The sequence below is a fragment of the Leucopleurus acutus genome, assembly GCF_964270905.1.
Source record: "Leucopleurus acutus genome assembly, chromosome: 2".
NCBI lineage: Eukaryota > Metazoa > Chordata > Mammalia > Artiodactyla > Delphinidae > Leucopleurus > Leucopleurus acutus.
Genome location: NC_139143.1, coordinates 52,333,607 through 52,353,115, shown reverse-complemented (window position 1 = coordinate 52,353,115; position 19,509 = coordinate 52,333,607). Strand labels below are relative to the sequence as shown.

Below are 19,509 nucleotides of genomic sequence, written 5' to 3'. Positions count from 1 at the left end.
AGAGTGAGCAGATGGGAAATTAGGCAAGTACATAATTGAGAATACATATATATAAATGTATCATATATACATATATACACATATACATACATATATATAAGTATATAAGTCGAATATATGAATAAATGTAGTTCCTCCGAGATAGATAGATTGCTTTAGAAACATAGTTATTTAAGATATAGATAGGAACATAGTTATTTAAAATATGCCTCCAGACTTCTTTTTGCCTTATTTCTGTAGGTGGCTGAAGGATGGCCAGCTAATTGATGAAAGGGATGGATTCAAGATCTTACTAAATGGACACAAACTGGTCATTGCCCAGGCTCAAGTGTCAGACACAGGCCTTTATCGGTGTGTAGCAACAAACACTGCTGGGGACCACAAGAAGGAATTTGAAGTGACTGTTCATGGTATGCTGAAGAAGGAGCATTTCACTGAAAATTCATTTATGCATTGTTTCAGTATCTAATTCAGAACTTAGCTCAGTAATCTGGATAAATCTTGAGTTGTGGAAAGTAGTGCTAATTTGAGTGAGAATTTGGATCAAATTTGAATTAGATATTGGAAAATTTTAAGGCACTTTACTAACACAGAAGATTTAACCAAGAGGTATCATGTGAATGAACTGAGACCGAATTTAAATGGTAAGAGGTATATTCTGCATAGAATGTGAGGCTCTGAGGAATGAGATCAAAGAAGACAGAAGAGGCAGGCAGCAAATTTCAAATAAAGGGGGGTACGAGTGTTCAAAGATTCAGCCAAAACAGGAGGGAGTGTGAATAAAGTCATTTCCAGAAATGGAGGCTGAGGGTGTTATGCAGGATCCAGGGCACATAAGTGCACTCAAGCAACTGGCACAATAGGGTTAGAACCATTAGTCTAATGACAGAAGCAACCCTCTGCCAGGGTATTAGGTATCTCACTTGCCAGCAGACCTTGGGAAGGGAGGGACTGGAATGAGAAACTGGAGAGTGTTTGGAAGCCACAAGTAGAGGTTTCTATGAACATCAACTTCATTATTCCCAGGCGGACTGGTTTTTTTCCTGCATTTTGATGGAATACAGCTAATACTGTTTCTCAGTCTCAATTCCAATTCTTGAGGGAGGGAATCTGGCAGGCCCAGCTTAAATCAAGTTACTATCCTGGATTTAATCAGCCTTACTGGGGACAGAGTCATGTGGTATAAATATGGGTACTGGAAACCCGCCCCAATTTAATGAGGCAGTTCTAGAGAAAGGGCAGGTCATAGTAGATTGGGAAAACACACCAAGAGGTTGTAAACCAAACATACATGTGGATTGCAGTTGCTGTAAATACACTTCACTTATTCTCTGGAGAATTAGAGACCCACAGTTAAGAAATCAGTAATCTCTAAAATTGCTAAAAGTTATAAGTGAAATGCATGGAGTGAAATTATTCTGTTTGTTAAAACAGGCCTCTGCCCTTTTCTAAATTTTGAAGTTTCAGGTTCTTGGATACAGACTTTTAAGTGTTTGATCCCACTGATTATAGTTTTCGCTCCCTCCCTCACTTCCTTTTTTCTTCCTTCTTTCCTTTCTTCTCCTCTCTTTTTCTTAAATCTAGTTCCTCCAACAATCAAATCCTCAGGGCTTTCTGAGAGAGCTGTAGTAAGGTATAAGCCCATCACGTTGCAGTGCATAGCCAATGGCATTCCAAAGCCATCCATTACATGGTTAAAAGATGGCCAACCTGTCAACACTGCCCAAGGAGACCTCAGAGTAAGTATGAATATTATTTTGTCCAAGATGAGAAAGCTATATATGGAGCTATCATATTCTCCTTTCTTAATTATAGATTTTCCTGTTGGATAGATTTTGCAGGAAATGTACTAAAACAATATGTGTTTTCCTTAGGATTTTTCAGAATTTAACTTAAAATTTTGATTTGAAAAATGGAATTAATTAAAGACTAATAACAATGATGTTAATTTTAACATAGTGGTTGGTATTTTTATTATTTCAATTTATGCCTGTTTTAATTATTTAAAAACTAGTATCTTATGGATGAATAGTTCATCAGTACTAAGTAAGTCAGAGTATCCTCAGTATATTCACCATTGACCAGGATTAAGGTAGAATTATATCTATTGATACATAAACCTAAGTGAAATGGTTTCTTGAAAAACATAGTTTAGTTTATAAACATCATGATGGCAGAGACTCAGTCTCTATGAATAAGTTCACTTGTGTATCTTTCATATTGAGTATAGTCCCGGGCATATAACTATATCTCAGTACATATTTGTTGAATTAATAGATAGGTAGATTGTAAACCTGAGTAATCTACATGATACAATTAAAATAATTAATAGTTTTTGCTACTAAGATCAAGTTAATTGACTAACGTGGGTTTGAGCTTTGTTTGACGTAGGTTTCAGTAACAAGGGATGTGCCAAGTTCTTCTCCCGGCAGAAGTGATGGATATCTGTTCATTTATCATTCCTATTGCAAATTCAATGGAACTAATCTCACATATTTGCGCTAACAAAAGATTTAATATGTAGCCTTCTAACACAGAGCAGGTAAACAACTGTTTACCTGGGAGACAGATATTTATCATACAATCGTACAAAAGTATAATTGCAAACTGTGATGAGTAATTTTAGGAGACAGTATAGAGAGGTATAAGAACAGATAATGAGGAAAGCCTTTGAGCGTGTGTTGGTTTGCAACCCCTGGAGCTTCCCGGGTGTCATCTGAAGTCGGCCCCCTATTTAGAGAGAGCAGAGAGAGATCTAAGAAAGAGGCACAGCACTCCAGATTGGTAGGGGGCAGGTTTAATAAGCAAGGGAACTTACTTACCAGGCTTGTCTTGGATGACTGCAAGATGAGTAGATCTCCTCACGTGCCCACCAAATCTTAAAAGTTTATATAGAGATCTTAACTGGGTTCAGTCATATATCCCGTCCAGATGGTCTCAACATCACACTACTATCTCAAGGCTGCGTCCTTGGGCAGTTTCTAGCACTGGGAAAGAAGATGGAATGCACATTCCAAAAGTGGGGAGAGGATGAGGAGCCTACAATTGCCTGAGTCCAGCTCACGGGTCATCCCTGCGGTCACATCCTCTTCAGTGACCTCCTCCAGCAGGGTGAGGGAGGGTAATTTATGGAGAAAGTCTTTAAGCGGAGATCTGAAGAACATATGGAGTTAAGTGGGCAAATTAATAGAAGAGAGGTGAGTAGAATCTTTCAGAGAAGATGTGCATGGGCAAACAACCTAAAGTAAAGGGGAGCATGACACCTCTTGAGAACGTGAAAGCAAGCCATTGGATTAGGGAACCAAGAGCAAGGGAGAAATGGTATTAGAGGAGACCAGAGGACAGGTAGGAGGCATTGAAGTAATGTTAATGATTTTATTTTCACTTTGCGAATTTCACAGTGTGAAATATTTGAACAGTTTTAAGAGAAGAGTGACATGATCAGGCTTATATTTTCAGTAGTTACCTAGGCCCGTTTGGAGAATGAATTGTAGGAGTCAAGAGTAGATATGTGGAAATCAATTACTTATTTGCATTTGTCTAAGAGAGAAAAGATAGAAATTTGGACTCACATGCTGGCCATAGAGATGAGGATACATGGATATATTTGAGAGTTATTTATTGGTTAAATCATTAGGGCTTGATTGTAGATTGTTGATGAAAGGTGAGGGAGTGGAGAATATCAAGAAAAATTAGTAGGAAGCTAATCTACACAAGTACATAAATAGTGATGCCATCCAGTGAGAAAGGAGACTTTGGAGGAAGATAAGTTTGAGGGGGAATAACTGTGATTTGAGTTTTAGACTTCTGGGTGTTGAGTTGACCTTGAAATAAACTAGTGGAGTTGCCAGGTAGACCATTGAATATATGGTCTTGGAGCTCAAAAGATAGTTCTGGCTGGGGATATTGGCACACAGATCATATTTGAAACGCATGGACGTAGATGAGTTAATCCGAGGGCAGAATAAAGAGTAAGAAGGAATAGAAAAAAAAAAACGATCTAGTTCAGAATCTTAAGAAATTACTGCACTTAAAGGCCGTATGCAAAAGTCTAGAAGTGAATATAAGTATATGAATGTGCTGCTTAACGTGTTTAGTACAGTATGGATGAAGAATAAGTTACGTGGGAGTTTATGTGGGAGTGTATGGAGAGAAGATCTTATGGGGTCAGAATGCGGTAAGCCTGGAAGGCTTTGCTGAGTTCGGATTTCATTCTGGGCAAAGTGGGGAGCCATGAATGAGCTTTGAAGGGGGACTGGTAAAAGGATCAAATTTGCATCTTAGATAAATTATTCTGGCAACAGTATGCAAGGCAGATTAACAGTTCGGGAGGTTGGAGACACTGGAATATAAATTAAGGAGCCATTATAATCCCACAGTGGCTGTGAGAATGGAGACAGGGGGGTCTGAGAAACACAGAGTGGTATAATTACTAAGAGAGTCAAAGTGGGCCCTGAAACCCAGATGACTGGTGTCATTAAACAAGATTGGAAACAGCAGTGAGAATTTGGTTTAGAAATACAGGAAAACAGCTTTGTTTTGGATTGTTCAATTTCATGTGCTAACCTGTCCAGCAGATAGCTGGAAGCTCAGGAGAAAAGTTGAGGCCAATGCTGTAAATTTAGGAGTCTGCATGGGATTCTTCATCACAGCCATGGGTTTGGATGAAAACTATCAGAAAGCTAAGTTTCCTGTTTATGGAACAGGGAGAGGAAGCAGATTCCATAAAGTAAGCTACTAAGAAAGTCAGAGAATGAGAACTGAGGGAATGCTGTACCTTCAGCTCCCAGAGGGCAGAGTGACTGAAGGAGCAGGAAGTCAACAACGCCAAATGCTGTAGATGGTGAAGGAGAGTATGAGCTCACTGCCTAGGCTGCTGCATGCTGTGATTAGAAGTTAACTGGTAACCTCTGAATAATCATTTTCAAAAAATAACCACTGAATCACCAGTTCCAAAATGGTAGAGGCTAGCTGTAATGCGTTTAAGAGGGAAATAAGGAAAACCAGTCAAGGAAATTTATCTGCATTTCCATTACTCATATTTTATAATTTTTATTGTTTTTCTGGCCCCCATGACCATTTAATCAAAAAAGATTGTTTTAAAACTATTTATGAAGTGTTACATAAATGTAACCATGTTTTTTTCAAATAGCTTAAATTTTCATCACATACCTCATAGTTGCAGTGCTGAAGTCTTTTATTCAGTGGAGTTTTATGACTGTACCAGCAGGCTTGCCTTAGGTAACACTGTTTTGTGTTTTCCAATGACTAAGAAAAGCTTTTCAATCAAAATAGTCTATTTTCTTGTGCATGATGAAGTGATCTGGCTCTAATCTATCAAAAGATAATTAAGATACTGGCATAAAAATATAACTAGATATTATAAATTTAAGTGAGTTTGTCTATTCAGCAGATGTTTTCAAGTCCAAGTATAAAGTACAAAATGCTGCCATACTTTCTGATCCCAATTAGATACAGTCTTCTGGTCGAGTTCTACAACTTGGCAAAGCCCTCATGGAAGATGCTGGCAGATACACATGTGTGGCTACCAATGCAGCTGGAGAAACACAACAGCACATTCAACTGCATGTGCATGGTAATGGCATCTTCACGTCTTAACAAGAGTATTTCTGTGGCTTTTTTAAAACATAGTGGGCCCATTTTTATTGAATTGTAGTATAAAAGAAGCAAGTGTTTATTTTAATCTGTATAAAAAAAGTATATAGTTTTTTTTACATTATTTTCATTATAATTGCTCATATTAAGATCTTCAGTTTTCAGGTTGTCAAATAGGAAGTGCTGAGCTCATAAATAAATAAATGCACTACCCCATGTTTTAATTATTTGAATTCTGTCAACTGATAACTTTGTATAGATAATGTCTGTTAAAAAAAAAAACCAGAAGTTGCAGGGTTTTTCCTTAGCATTGTCTGTGATTATCCTGCTTGCCTATAAGATGGATTTTGTGAGTAGAAGCTATTCTTGACTCAGGATCTTCTCTCATGTGCTTTAATAAAAAGTCTGGTTGGCTGTGGAACACTTCATGAATACTGGAGCATCACAGGTAAACTTGAAAGATTACCTGACCTTGAGTGTAAGACCTCACATCTCTAGAGGCTCATCAGAAAGGGCCAAGAATTGTAGGCTTGAGCTTTCCTAACTCAGCCAAGGATATTTGCAGAGAGCTAGCCAAGCTCTCACTGTACATGTTGTTCATTTTCTCTAATTCACGTGATTGCTTGTTAAACTTTTATTCATTCATTCATTCTGTCCATCCATTCATTCATATATTTACTCTACATTTTCTGAGCAATCTTAACCTAGACGAACACTCCAGCACTTAGTTTAATTCCAGGTATATAGCAGGCAGTCAATAAATATTTCACAAATGAAACAGTAAATAGTAAGTGAATGAAAAAATTTAGTTTGAACGTTGAATTCTAATCTGTTCCTTTACATATTTTCTTTTATTTAAATCACCCAGTTAAAAGATTTATATCATCAGTTCTCTAAACGTTTCCAATAAACCAGCTTATTCTTTCCCCAGTTCTTCCAGTATGAACTTATGGATGTCATACACACAAACCGTGTTCCTTAAGAGGACCTTTATTTTTTCATTGAATAATTAACCGAAAGACCAATATCTGAGTGTAACCATCTTGGAACGGTCTCACTATAATTGAGGGTTGGGGGACAGGCTGACCCTGCTCTCCCTTAAGTTGCCTTGAATTTACCTTGTTCCTCATAGGGCCTTGTATATCTTTCTAGTGTTCTTTGGCAGCTGTCTCCAGCATATACTCAGACCTCCACTTCCATCTGAGAGTGTGCTGGGGGTGGGCTTGTTCTCCTTCCCCATTTTTCTGCTCTGAGTCTCCTTCTCTCCTCCTTATACAGGCTATTTGTTCCCTCCCTTCCAACAGTTTCAATCCTTATCTGATCTCCATTGTTGGCTAAAGGAAATAGTTGAGTGGGATAGCATGATGTGTTGTAGTCATCTCAGGCACTGGAGTCATGCCGACTTTAGCTTAAATTCTATGCTAAACATGATCTGCGTAACCTTGAACAAACGATTTAACCTCTCTGAGTATCTGACTTGCAGAGTGCTTTTGAGGTCTAGAGGTATTAGATGTAAAATATTTCCCACTCTTACTCTTTCAGGAGTTATCAAAAAGAAAGATTTGGTTTTGTTCTCTAGACTGGTTTAAATTACTTAAATGAAGACTCTGTAATGAAGAACAGAATATATGTCTCCAGAACTGGGAAGAACCAAACTTCAGTGTTTGAGGCTCTCCAACTTGTGTTCATAAAAATCATAGGTATTGCTTGTTAAAAGTACAGCTTCCTGGGCCCATTCCCACATCTCCTGAAACAGCATCTTTGATGCAGGTAGTCTGTGCCATTATGTGGAGGTACGTTGGCTCAGACTATAAAGACTGGCCTAGAGCCTTGCTAGTGTAGTCAAGAATGACTGAAAACTAGAATCCATAAAAGAAATCAAGTATCCCATCAACTACCTAGCAACAACAGAAAAGAGTAAACAGATTCACAACCTAAGAAAACACAAGTCTATAAATGTGCTGTCTGAATATGGTAACACAATGTATGTTAGCAGGAGATGCAATTAGTGTACATACTGACGTGGAAAATCATCAGAGACAGGGGATGCAGGCTAGAAGATGTCTGAGTTAATGTGAAAAGAAAGAGAAATAGAAGGTTAGTCATTGTAAGGATTTATTAAAAACTACCAAATTATGGTTTTCTCAGGGTATATGCCCAGCAGTGGGATTGCTGGGTCATATGGTAGTTCTACTTTTAGTATTTTAAGGAACCTCCATACTGTTCTCCATAGTGGCTGTATCAATTTACATTCCCACCAACAGTGTAGGAGGGTTCCCTTTTCTCCACACCCTCTCCAGCATTTACTGTTTGTAGATTTTTTGATGATGGCCATTCTGACCGGTGTGAGGTGATCCCTCATTGTAGTTTTGCTTTGCATTTCTCTAATAATTAGTGATGTTGAGCATCTTTTCGTGTGCCTCTTGGCCATCTGTATGTCTTCCTTGGAGAAATGTCTATTTAGGTCTTCCACCCATATTTTGATTGGGTTGTTTGTTTTTTTGATACTGAGTTGCATGAGCTGTTCGTACATTTTGGAGATTAATCCCTTGTCAGTTGCTTCATTTGCAAATATTTTCTCCCATTCTGAGGGTTGTCTTTTCACCTTGTTTATGGGTCCAAAAAAGAGGGGATATGTGTATACATATAACTGATTTGCTTTGCTGTACAGCAGAAACTAACACAACATTGTAAAGCAACTATGCCCCCCCAAAAAAACTACCAAATTAGATGGAGAATATAAAACAATTTTCTTCATACAAATCACCAATAGGATAGAGGTAAGATATATTAGTAGGTGAAAATGTTTCATCTAATACAATCTTGACTTGTCTGGATACCATTTCATCAACCTGAAGGGAGAATAAATGATGAAGTGAATTCCTAATCTAATACAGATAATGGTCAACTTGGAGGAAGTAGTTGGCTAAGAGCATGTGATAGGAATCTGAACAGAAAGTTGGTGTATCATCTTGGCACTCATGATGGCAGTGTCACGTTGGATGAAAATGGCTCCAAACTTGATTCTGTCCTCTTCAATACTTGTATTAATAATTTCGGTGAGAACTGGAGTTGTTAAACAAGGTGTAGGAATTTCTAAGGGTTGATAGATTTCAAAAAGACCTCAGAGGTTAAAATGACAAGTTAACCTGACGTGAAAAATTGCATAAGAATAGAGATAGAATGGCTTAAAGATACCACACATTGAAATACTTGAGGTATTAATGGCTCTCTCCAATTACTGTAGATTTGATCATTCAATTTCATAATAAAGCTAATCAACCTTAGAAGTCAGTAATAGAAGCTTATAGTAGCCCTCTTATATTCTTGCTCTCTGAATGCTTCCAAAGTGTTGTATCTAATTCTGGTGCTATATATTGAGGGACATTGAAAAATCTATAGGGAAGCAACTCTTATTTAATTTAGTTCATTTATCAATTTATTTAATCAAAGAAACTCAGCTTTCAGATTGTTTAGTATTTTGCTTTCCTATAAAAAAGATTGTAGAAGCTTCCATTCTTCTCAAACATGGAAAAAAGTGTTTCCAAAAGGTGGAGTAAGGGTGCATGGTCTCCTGGACTAGAAGATGAAGTCATGATCATGAGAAGGGGAATAGTCTCATGATCCCCTGTGTCTTCCAGGCGGAGTTCTGTCAATTATAAAAGGCTGAGGCTCTCAGTAGGTGGTCCATTTGATGATCAAAGTTTCATAATTCTGGAAGTTCTAATTCTCTAGACCAAACTATGAAATTATATTTAAACCTCAGATATTTGCCAAGTGAGACAGATGTTTCCACAAACAAATGATTATTTGGGGTCTAATGGCTCAAGCATTCATTTCATCTGCACTTAATTATTTCCTAGCTAGAAGCAACCAAGTGAAGTGCCCAGAAGTAGAATGTTGTGGTTGAAAGCTCTGGATTTAGGCTCCTATACCCTGAAGTAATATCTGGAGGACAGTGGGCTTAGATGTTAACTTTTTAAAAGCCCCATTTTCTCATCTGTAAAATGGGAAGGATGAAGATACTACCATAATCAGGGAAGTTGTTCTGAGGACTAAATGCAAGACTAGACATGAAAAATTTAGCCTGGTGTCTGGTTTCTAGTCATCATCTGTAAGTAGTAGCTTAATGACTGTTTCAGCCAAACACATATTTGGCTTCTGGCACTTCTCACTGTACCAACATCTTAACAAATATGTCTAAAGTCCTGCTGTCTTTACTGTTGGCCAGGAACCATCTGGAGTCTGTATTAGCTGTCTGGTTAAAACATTAGTAGAGCACCCTTAATTTAATTTTATTATTTTAAAGTATTTGCTTGGCTAACATCTGCTAACTTAAAAAAAGGTTTCTATATCATTTCTGTGATTTGCTTAATAGCTCACTTGTGGCTTAAAGGAGACTTGAGAATATTATAGGGAATTTGTTTTCTTTTTTAAAGGATAACTTCAGTTCTGGGCGCTACTATACTATTTTCTCGGTATAGATGAATTTATTATTTACTAGATTATAATTTTGGTGGTTAATGTGTATTATCTCACCCAAATCACTTTTAGATCAGTTGTGTATTAATTCACATTTAACCAGAGTTTGAAAAAATGAATTTATGCCTCTGAATGATTAAAATCATAGGCAAAATTTAGACCCACAATATGTCCAGAAGAAGGTATTTTGTTTTTGGCATGATATACGCCTAGAACTTTTAGAAGAAAGGAAAAAACTAGTTAAGTTGAATGGAATTCAATCTTCTGCTTGGAGTATGCAGACATCTTCTTACTGTTAACATAAGATATTATTACCTTACTAATTATTCTTCTAGAACAGCATTCACCTAAATTCAGATTTCCAAGACCATCTCTTTAACGCTAGAAGGGAATAATAGCATTTATATTTGTATTTACTTTTTAACCTAAAAATGAACCAGCACCATTTATAGAAAAGACTAATCTTTCCCCATTGAATGGCTTGGCAGTCTTTTTGAAAATCATTTGACTGTAGATGTAAGGGTATGTTTCTCTAATCTCAATTCTATTCCATTGCCTAAGTGTGTATCCTTATGCCAGTACCACTCTGTCTTTTTTATTCCTTTTTGTCTCCCAGCTTTATTGAGATATAATTGATAAACAAAACTGTATATGTTTAAAGTATACAATGTGATGATTTGATACATGTATACTTTGTGAAATGATTACTACAATCAGGTTAATTAACACATCCATCACTTCACATAGTTACCATTTTTGTGAGTGTGTAGTGAGAACACTTAATATCTACTCTCTTAGCAATACAGTATTAGTAATAGAATAGTCACCAAGCTGTACTTTAGATTCCCAGAACTTATTCATCTTATAAATGAAGGCTTGTATCCTTTGACCAGCAACTCCCCGTTTCCCCCACCCCGCAGCCCCTGGTAATCACCATTCCACCAGTTTCTGTGAGTTCAACTCTTTTTCAATTCCACATATAAGAGATCATATAGTATTTGTCTTTCTCTGTCTGGCTTCTTTCACTTAGCAAAATGTCCTATAGATTCTCTCAGGTTGCTTCAAGCGGCAGAATTTCCTACTTTCTCATGGCTGAAAAATATTCCATTATGTGTGTGTGTGTGTATACACACACCATATATATGTATATATACAACATACATCATATGTATATGTTGTATGATAATACATATAATACACACACACACACATGAGAGGGGGAGAGAGAGAGAGGAAGAAAGGTAACATCTTCATTATCCTTTCATCTGTCTACGGACATTTAAGTTGTTTCCATGTCTTAACTATGGTGAATAATGCTACAATGAACATAAGAGTGCAGATATGTCTTTGAGATACTGATTTTACTTCCTTCAGATATATAACCAGAATTGGGATTGCTGGATCATATGGTAGTTCTATTTTTAATTTTCTGAGGAAACTTCATACTGTTTTCTATTTTCTTGTTGATTTTTGTCTAATTGTTCTATTCATTATTGCAAGTGGAATATTGATACCTCCAGGCTTTATTGTTGAATTGTCTTTCTCCCTTTGATTCTGCATAGTTTAGTTCCATGTATCTTGAGACTCTGTTGTTTTGTGAATATATGAGACTCTGTTGTTTTCTCATGTTTTTTGATAAATTGATACTTTGTATCATTTTAAAATGTCCTACTTTGTTGCTAGTGACAGTCTTTCTTTCAAAATCTACTTTGTTTGATATTGGTATAGAGTCTCCATTCTTATTTGGTTACTGTTTGCATGGTATATCTTTTCCGTCCTTTTACTTTCAACCTATTTGTGTCTTTGAATTTAAAGTTTGTCACTTGTAGACAACATATAGTCAGGTCGTGTTTTTATTGTCGTATTGCTTCTTAAATCCATTCTGCTAGTCTCTTCTGCCTTTTGCTTAGAGTGTTTTAATACATTTACATTTAACGTAATTACTGAGATGACAGGATTTATGCCTACCATTTATATGTGTTTTTATATGGATTATGTCATTTTTGTTTTTATGTTCCTCCATTACTACCTTTTTGTGTTAGATATTTTCTTTTTTTACTATATTTTTGAGTTCATTTTTAGTGGTTGCCCTGAGTATTACAATTAGCATCTTAATTAATAATCTTATAATTTGGATTAATACTAATTTAATTTCAATAGCATAAAAAACTTTGCTACTATATAGGTCCCTTCCCTTTCCCCTCCTTTAAAAGTTACACCTTTACTCATCATGTGCCTATCAATACATATTTATAATTGCTTTATGCTATTGTATTTCAATTCGGAGGGGAGAAAAAAATGTTATATGCAAAATATATAGTTTTACTGTCTTTACCATTAGTTACCTCTACCAGTGCTCTTTTTTTAAAAGTAATTAATTAATTAATTTATTATTTATTTTGGCTGTGTTGGGTGTTAGTCGCTGCGTGCGAGCTTTATCTAGGTGTGGTGAACGGGGGCTACTCTTCATTGCGGTGCACGGGCTTCTCGTTGCAGTGGCTTCTGTTGTTGCAGAGCACGGGTTATAGGTGCGCGGGCTTCAGTAGTTGTGGCGCTCAGGCTCAGTAGTTGTGGCTCGTGGGTTCCAGAGTGCAGGCTTAGTAGTTGTGGCTCACGGGCTTAGTTGCTCTGCGGCATGCGGGATCTTCCTGGACCAGGGCTCAAACCTGTGTCCCCTGAATTGACAGGCGGATTCTTAACCACTGTGCTACCAGGGAAGTCCCTACCCATGCTCTTTTTTTTTTTTTTTTGAGTTTTATTTTATTTCTTTATTTTTTATATGGCAGGTTCTTATTAGTTATCTATTTTATACATATTAGTGTATATATGTCAAATGCAATTGCCCAACTTATCCCACCACCCATCCCTGCTTTCACTCCTTGGTGTCCATAAGTTTGTTCCCTACATCTGTGTCTCTATTTCTGCTTTATAATCCGGTTCATCTGTAACTTCTTTTTAGATTCCATGTATATGCATTAATATATGATATTTGTTTTTCTTTATCTGACTGACTTCACTCTGTATGACACTTTCTGGGTCCATCCACATCTCTACAAATGACCCAATTTCATTCCTCTTTATGGCTGAGTAATATCCCATTGTATATATGTACCACATCTTCTTTATCCATTTGTCTGTCGATGGGCATTTAGGTTGCTGCCATGACCTGGCTATTGTAAATAGTTTTGCAGTGAACATTGGGGTGCATGTGTCTTTTTGAATTATAGCTTTCTTTGGGTATATGCCCAGTAGTGGGATTGCTGGGTCACATGGTAATTCCATTTTTACTTTTTTAAGGAAAGTCCATACTGTTCTCCATAGTAGCTGTATCAATTTACATTCCCTCTAACAGTGTAAGAGGGTTTCCTTTTCTCCACAACCTGTCCAGCATTTTTTGTTTGTAGATTTTCTGATGATGCCCATTGTAACCAGTGTGAGGTGATCCCTCACTGTACTTTTGATTTGCATTTCTCTAATAATTAGTGATGTTGAGCAGCTTTTCATGTGCCTCTTGGCCATCTGTATGTTTCCTTTGGAGAAATGTCTATTTAGGTCTTATGCCCATTTTTGGATTGGGTTATTTGTTTTTTTAATATTGAGCTGCATGAGCTGTTTATATATTTTGGAGATTAATCCTTTGTCTGTTGACTCATTTGCAAATATTTTCTCCCATTCTGAGGGTTGTCTTTTCATCTTGTTTCTAGTTTCCTTTGCTGTGCAAAAGCTTTTAACTCTCATTAGGTGCCATTTGTTTATTTTTGCTTTTATTTCAGTTACTCTAGGAGGTGGGTCAAAAAAGATCTTGCTGTGGTTGATGTCAAAGTGTGTTTTTCCTATGTTTTCCTCTGAGAGTTCTATCATATCTGGTCTTACATTTTAGGTCTTTAATCCATTTGGAGTATATTTTTGTGTGTGGTGTTAGGGAGTGTTCTAATTTCATTCTTTTACATGTAGCTGCCCAGTTTTCCCAGCACTACTCATTGAAGAGGCTGTCTTTTCTCCATTGTATATCTTTGCCTCCTTTGTCATAGATTAGTTGACCATAGGTGCATGGGTTTATCTCTGGGCTTTCTATCCAGTTCCATTGATCTATATTTCTGTTTTTGTGTCTGTACCTTATTGTCTGGATTACTGTAGCTTAGTATAGTCTGAAGTCAGGGAGTCTGACTGCTCCAGCTCCATTTTTCTTTCTCAAGATTGCTGTGGCTATTTAGGGTCTTCTGTGTTTCCATACAAATTGTGAAATTTTTTGTTCTCATTCTATGAAAAATGCCATTGGTAGTTTGATAGAGATTTCACTGAATCTGTAGATTGCTTTGGGTAGTAGAGTCATTTTCACAATGTTGTTTCTTCCAATCCAAGAACATGTTATATCTCTCCATCTGTTTGTATCACCTTTAATTTCTTTCATCACTCTCTTATGGTTTTCTGCATACAGGTCTTTTGTCTCCTTAGGTAGGTTTATACCTAGGTATTTTATTCTTTTTGTCGAAATGGTAAATGGGAGTGTTTCCTTAATTTCTTTTTCAGATTTTTCATCATTAGTGTTCAGGAATGCCAGAGATTTCTGTGCATTAATTTTGTATCCTGCAACTTTACCAAATTCATTGATTAGCTCTAGTAGTTTTCTGGTAGCATCTTTAGGATTCTCTATGTATAGTATCATGTCTTCTGCAAACAGTGACAGCTTTACTTCTTCTTTTCTGATTTGGATTCATTTATTTCTTTTTCTTCTCTGATTGCTGTGGCTAAAACTTCCAAAACTGCGTTGAATAATAGTGGTGACAGTGGGCATTATTGTCTTGCTCCTGATTTAAGAGGAAATGGTTTCAGTTTTTCACCATCGAGAATGATGTTGGCTGTGGGTTTGTCATGTATGGCCTTTATTATGTTGAGGTAAGTTCTCTCTGGGCCTACTTTTTGGAGAGTTTTTATCATAAATGGGTATTGAATTTTGTCAAAAGCTTTTTCTGCACCTATTGAGATGATCATATGGTTTTTTTCCTTCAGTTTGTTAATATGGTGTATCACATGGATGTGCGTATATTGAAGAATCCTTGCATTCCTGGAGTAAACCCCACTTGATCATCGTGTATGATCCTTTTAATATGCTGTTGGATTCTGTTTGCTAGTATTTTGTTGAGGATTTTTTCATCTATCTTCATCAGTGATATTGGCCTGTAGTTTTCTTTTTTTGTGGCATCTTTAGTTTCGGTATCAGGGTGATGGTGGCCTTGTAGAATGAGGTTGGGGGTGTTCCTCCCTCTGCTATATTTTGGAAGAGTTTGAGAAGGATGGGTGTTAGCTCTTCTCTAAATGTTTGATAGAATTTGCCTGTGAAGCCATCTGGTTCTGGACTTCTGTTTGTTGGAAGATTGTTAATCACACTCTCAATTTCTGTGCTGTGATTGGTCTGTTTATATTTTCTATTTCTTCCTAGTTCAATCTTGGAAGGTTGCGCTTTTCTAAAAATGTGTCCCTTTCTTCCAGGTTGTCCATTTTATTGGCATATAGTTGCTGTAGTAACCTCTCATGATCCTTTGTGTTTCTGCAGTGTCAGTTGTTACTTCTTTTTCATTTCTAATTCTGTTGATCTGAGTTTTCTCCCTTTTCCTTTTGGTGAGTCTAGCTAATGGTTTATCAGTTTTGTTTATCTTCTCAAAGAACCAGTTTTTAGTTTTATTGATCTTTGCTATCATTTCCTTTTCTTTTTCATTTATTTCTGATCTGATCTTTATGATTTCTTTCCTTCTGCTAACTTTGGGGTTTTTCTGTTCTTTCTTTAATTGCTTTAGGTGTAAAGTTAGGTTGTTTATTTGAGATTTTTCTTGTTTCTTGTGGTAGGATTGTATTGCTATAAAGTTCCCTCTTAGAACTTCTTTTGCTGCATCCCATAGGTTTTGGGTCATTGTGGTTTCATTGTCATTTGTTTCTATGTATTTTTTGATTTCTTCTTCGATTTCTTCAGTGATCTCTTGGTTATTTAGGAGCACATTCTTTAGCCTCCTTATGTTTGTATTTTATACAGTTTTTTCCTGTAATTGGTATTTACTCTCATAGCATTTTGGTCAGTAAAGATAATTAATATGATTTCCATTTTCTTAAATTTACCAAGGCTTGATTTGTGACCCAAGATATAATCTATCCTGGAGAATGTTCCATGAGCACTTGAGAAGAAAGTGTATTCAGTTGTTTTTGGATGGAATGTCCTATAAATATCAGTTAAGTCCATCTTGTTTAATGTGTCATTTAAAGCTTGTGTTTCCTTATTTATCTTCATTTTGGATGATCTGTCCATTGGTGAAAGTGTGGTGTTAAAGTCCCCTACTATTATTGTGTTACTGTCGATTTCCCCTTTTATGGCTGTTAGCATTTGCCTTATTTACTGAGGTGCTCCTATGTCAGGTGCATAAATATTTACAGTTGTTATATCTTCTTCTTGGATTGATTCCTTGATCATTATGTAGTGTCCTTCTTTGTCTCTTGTAATAGTCTTTATTTTTAAAGTGTATTGTCTGGTATGAGAATTGCTACTCCAGCTTTCTTTTGATTTCCTTTTGCATGGAATATCTTTTTCCATCCCCTCCCTTTCAGTCTGTATGTGTCCCTAGGTCTGAAGTGGGTCTCTTGTAGACAACATATATACATGTTTTGTTTTTGTATCCATTCAGCCAGTCTATGTCTTTTGGTTGGAGCATTTAATCTATTTACATTTATGGTAATTATTGATATGTATGTTCCTATTACCATTTTCTTAATTGTTTTGGGTTTGTTTTTATAGGTCTTTTCCTTCCCTTGTGTTTCCTGCCTAGAGAAGTTCATTTAGCATGTGTTGTAGAGCTGGTTTGGTGGTGCTGAATTCTCTTAGCTTTTGCTTGTCTGTAGAGGTTTTAATTTCTCCATCAAATCTGAATGAGATCCTTGCTGGGTAGAGTAATCTTGGTTGTAGGTTTTTCCCTTTCATCACTTTAAATATGTCCTGCCACTCCCTTCTGGCTTTCAGCGTTTCTGCTGATAGATCAGCTGTTAACCTTATGGGGATTCCCTTGTGTGTTATTTGTTGCTTTTCCCTTGCTGCTTTTAATATTTTTTCTTTGTATTTAATTTTTATTAGTTTGATTAATATGTGTCTTGGTGTGTTTCTCCATAGATTTATCCTGTATGGGACTCTCCGTGCTTCCTGGACTTGATTAACTATTTCCTTTCCCATGTTAGGGAATTTTTCAACTATAATCTCTTCAATTATTTTCTCAGTCCTTTTCTTTTTCTCTTCTTCTTCTCAGACCCCTATAATTCGAACGTTGGTGTGTTTAGTGTTGTCCCAGAGGTCTCTGAGCCTGTCCTCAGTTCTTTTCATTGTTTTTTCTTTATTCTGCTCTGCAGTAGTTATTTCCTCTATTTTATCTTCCAGGTTACTTATCTGTTCTTCTGCCTCATTTGTTCTGCTATTGATTCCTTCTAGAGAATTTTAAATTTCATTTATTGTGTTGTTCATCATTGTTTGTTTGCTCTTTATTCTTCTAGGTCCTTGTTAAACGTTTCTTGTCTTATCTCCATTCTATTTCCAAGATTTTGGATCATCTTTACTATCATTACTGTGAATTCTTTTTCAGGTAGACTGCCTATTTCCTCTTCATTTGTTTGGACTAGTGGGTTTTTAACCTTGCTCCTTTATCTGCTGCTTATTTCTCTGTCTTCTCATTTTGCTTAACTTACTGTGTTTGTGGTCTCCTTTTCACAGGCTGCAGGGTCCTAGTTCCCCTTTGTTTTTGGTGTCTGTCCCCCATGGATAACGTTGGTTTGGCACGTTTTGTAGGCTTCCTTGGTGGAGGGGATTGGTTCTTGTGTTCTGTTGGATGAGGCTGGATCTTATCTTTCTCGTGAGTAGGACCGCATCCAGTGGTGTGTTTTGGGGTGTCTGTGAGCTTATTATGATTTTAGGCAGCCTGTCTGCTAATGGCTGAGGTTGTGTTCCTGTCTTGCTAGTTGTTTGGCATAGGGTGTCCAGCACTGGAGCTTGCTGGTCATTGAGTGGAGCTGGGTCTTAGCATTGAGACGGAGATCTCTGGAAGACCTCTCGCTGATTGATATTATGTGGGGCTGGGAGGTCTCTGGTGGTCCAATGTCCTGAACTCAGCTCTCCCACCTTAGAGGCTCAGGCCTGACACCCAGCTGGAGCACCAAGACTGTCAGCCCCACAGCCATGTACGTGGTGAGTTTCTTGCCTTTTGGGAAGTCTGAGGGCTTCTGCCAGCGTTCAGGAAGTGTTCTGTAGGAGTTAGTCCACATGTAGGTGTATTTTTGATGTATTTGTGGGGAGGAAGTTGATCTCCACGTCCTACTCCTCGGCCCTCTTGAAGGTCCTTCCAGGAACCCAAACGCATTCTACTATCCAGTTTCTACTTGGCTGCTTTTTTCACTGTGGTTGCAGAGCTCTTTGCTTTCAAGCTTACTGCTGAGGTAGGGAGAGGGTGATGGGAATAGAGTGAGATAAAATGTCATAAACCTCACTGTTCTTAATTAGATTTTGCTGTTTTTCTTGAATAATCACTTCTTTAATTATTGCAAGCCTTTGTTTAATTTCCAGAGTTGTGAAAAAGTTGGTTTTGATAATTTTTCCAGTGTTCTTTTTTGTTTTTTAATGGAGGCATGTATTTTCAGTCTTTACTCTGCCATTCTTGCTGACATCTAATCTTTTTTTCTTTCAGTCCTTTAGTGGAATGAAAAATAGCCAGCCCACTCCACAGCTCTTTTATTTCTTATTCTTACCATGTTGTTTTATTGCAGCTGCTACATAGTCTGTCAAAGCCTTCAGTGATCACTTTAGTCCAGAAGGCTTCAAGTTAGTATTTAAATAACTGTTTTGAAAGAAGGCGCCATGGACTAATTATTTTTCCTTTCCAGTTGGAAAAGTCAGATAGCCATATTTAAAGGTCTTTTGTCCTTAAATACCATATCATAAATCAGAATTTAGTGCAGAAAACAGAAACATTCTAGGCATTTCAAGCAGGAGGGGTTAATACATTGCATTAGATGGATACAAAGGAACTACAGGTATGAAGGAGGAGTGGAGTCTAGGCTTTGTCTTTAGGAACAACTTCCAGGAAAATAAATATGACTCACAAGAACATCTACTTTTGAGGACAGACTTTATTTTAAACTTGTCAGAAAGCAGCTTTGAGTTTTATTGTCTTCTTTTGTTATTTCTTTTGCTTGTTTGTTTTCTTTGGTGTAGTCTTCTGCTTTTATTTTTATTATTTCTTTATTCCTGACTTCTTTGGCTTATTTTATTGGTCTTTTTCTGGAATCTGAGTTGAATGATTGGAACATTTATTTTCATTATTTCTTAGTTTTTAATATATTAATTAGGGCTTTAAGGTTTTTTTTGAGTACTTACTGTTTAGTGACATT

The 19,509-nt window shown here is 36.8% G+C and overlaps 1 protein-coding gene across 1 annotated transcript in view; it reads left to right on the top strand.

Moving 5' to 3' along the window:
- HMCN1 (hemicentin 1) overlaps positions 1 to 19,509 on the top strand; it is a gene marked incomplete at its 3' end in the record, with an annotated part of 530,768 nt that overhangs the window by 305,516 nt on the left and 205,743 nt on the right. Inside the window, exons 34-36 of the mRNA XM_082833486.1 lie at positions 241 to 410; positions 1,585 to 1,739; positions 5,473 to 5,596. Coding sequence (XP_082689612.1) covers positions 241 to 410; positions 1,585 to 1,739; positions 5,473 to 5,596 — 449 coding nt within the window. The remainder of the gene's footprint in view (positions 1 to 240; positions 411 to 1,584; positions 1,740 to 5,472; positions 5,597 to 19,509) is intronic.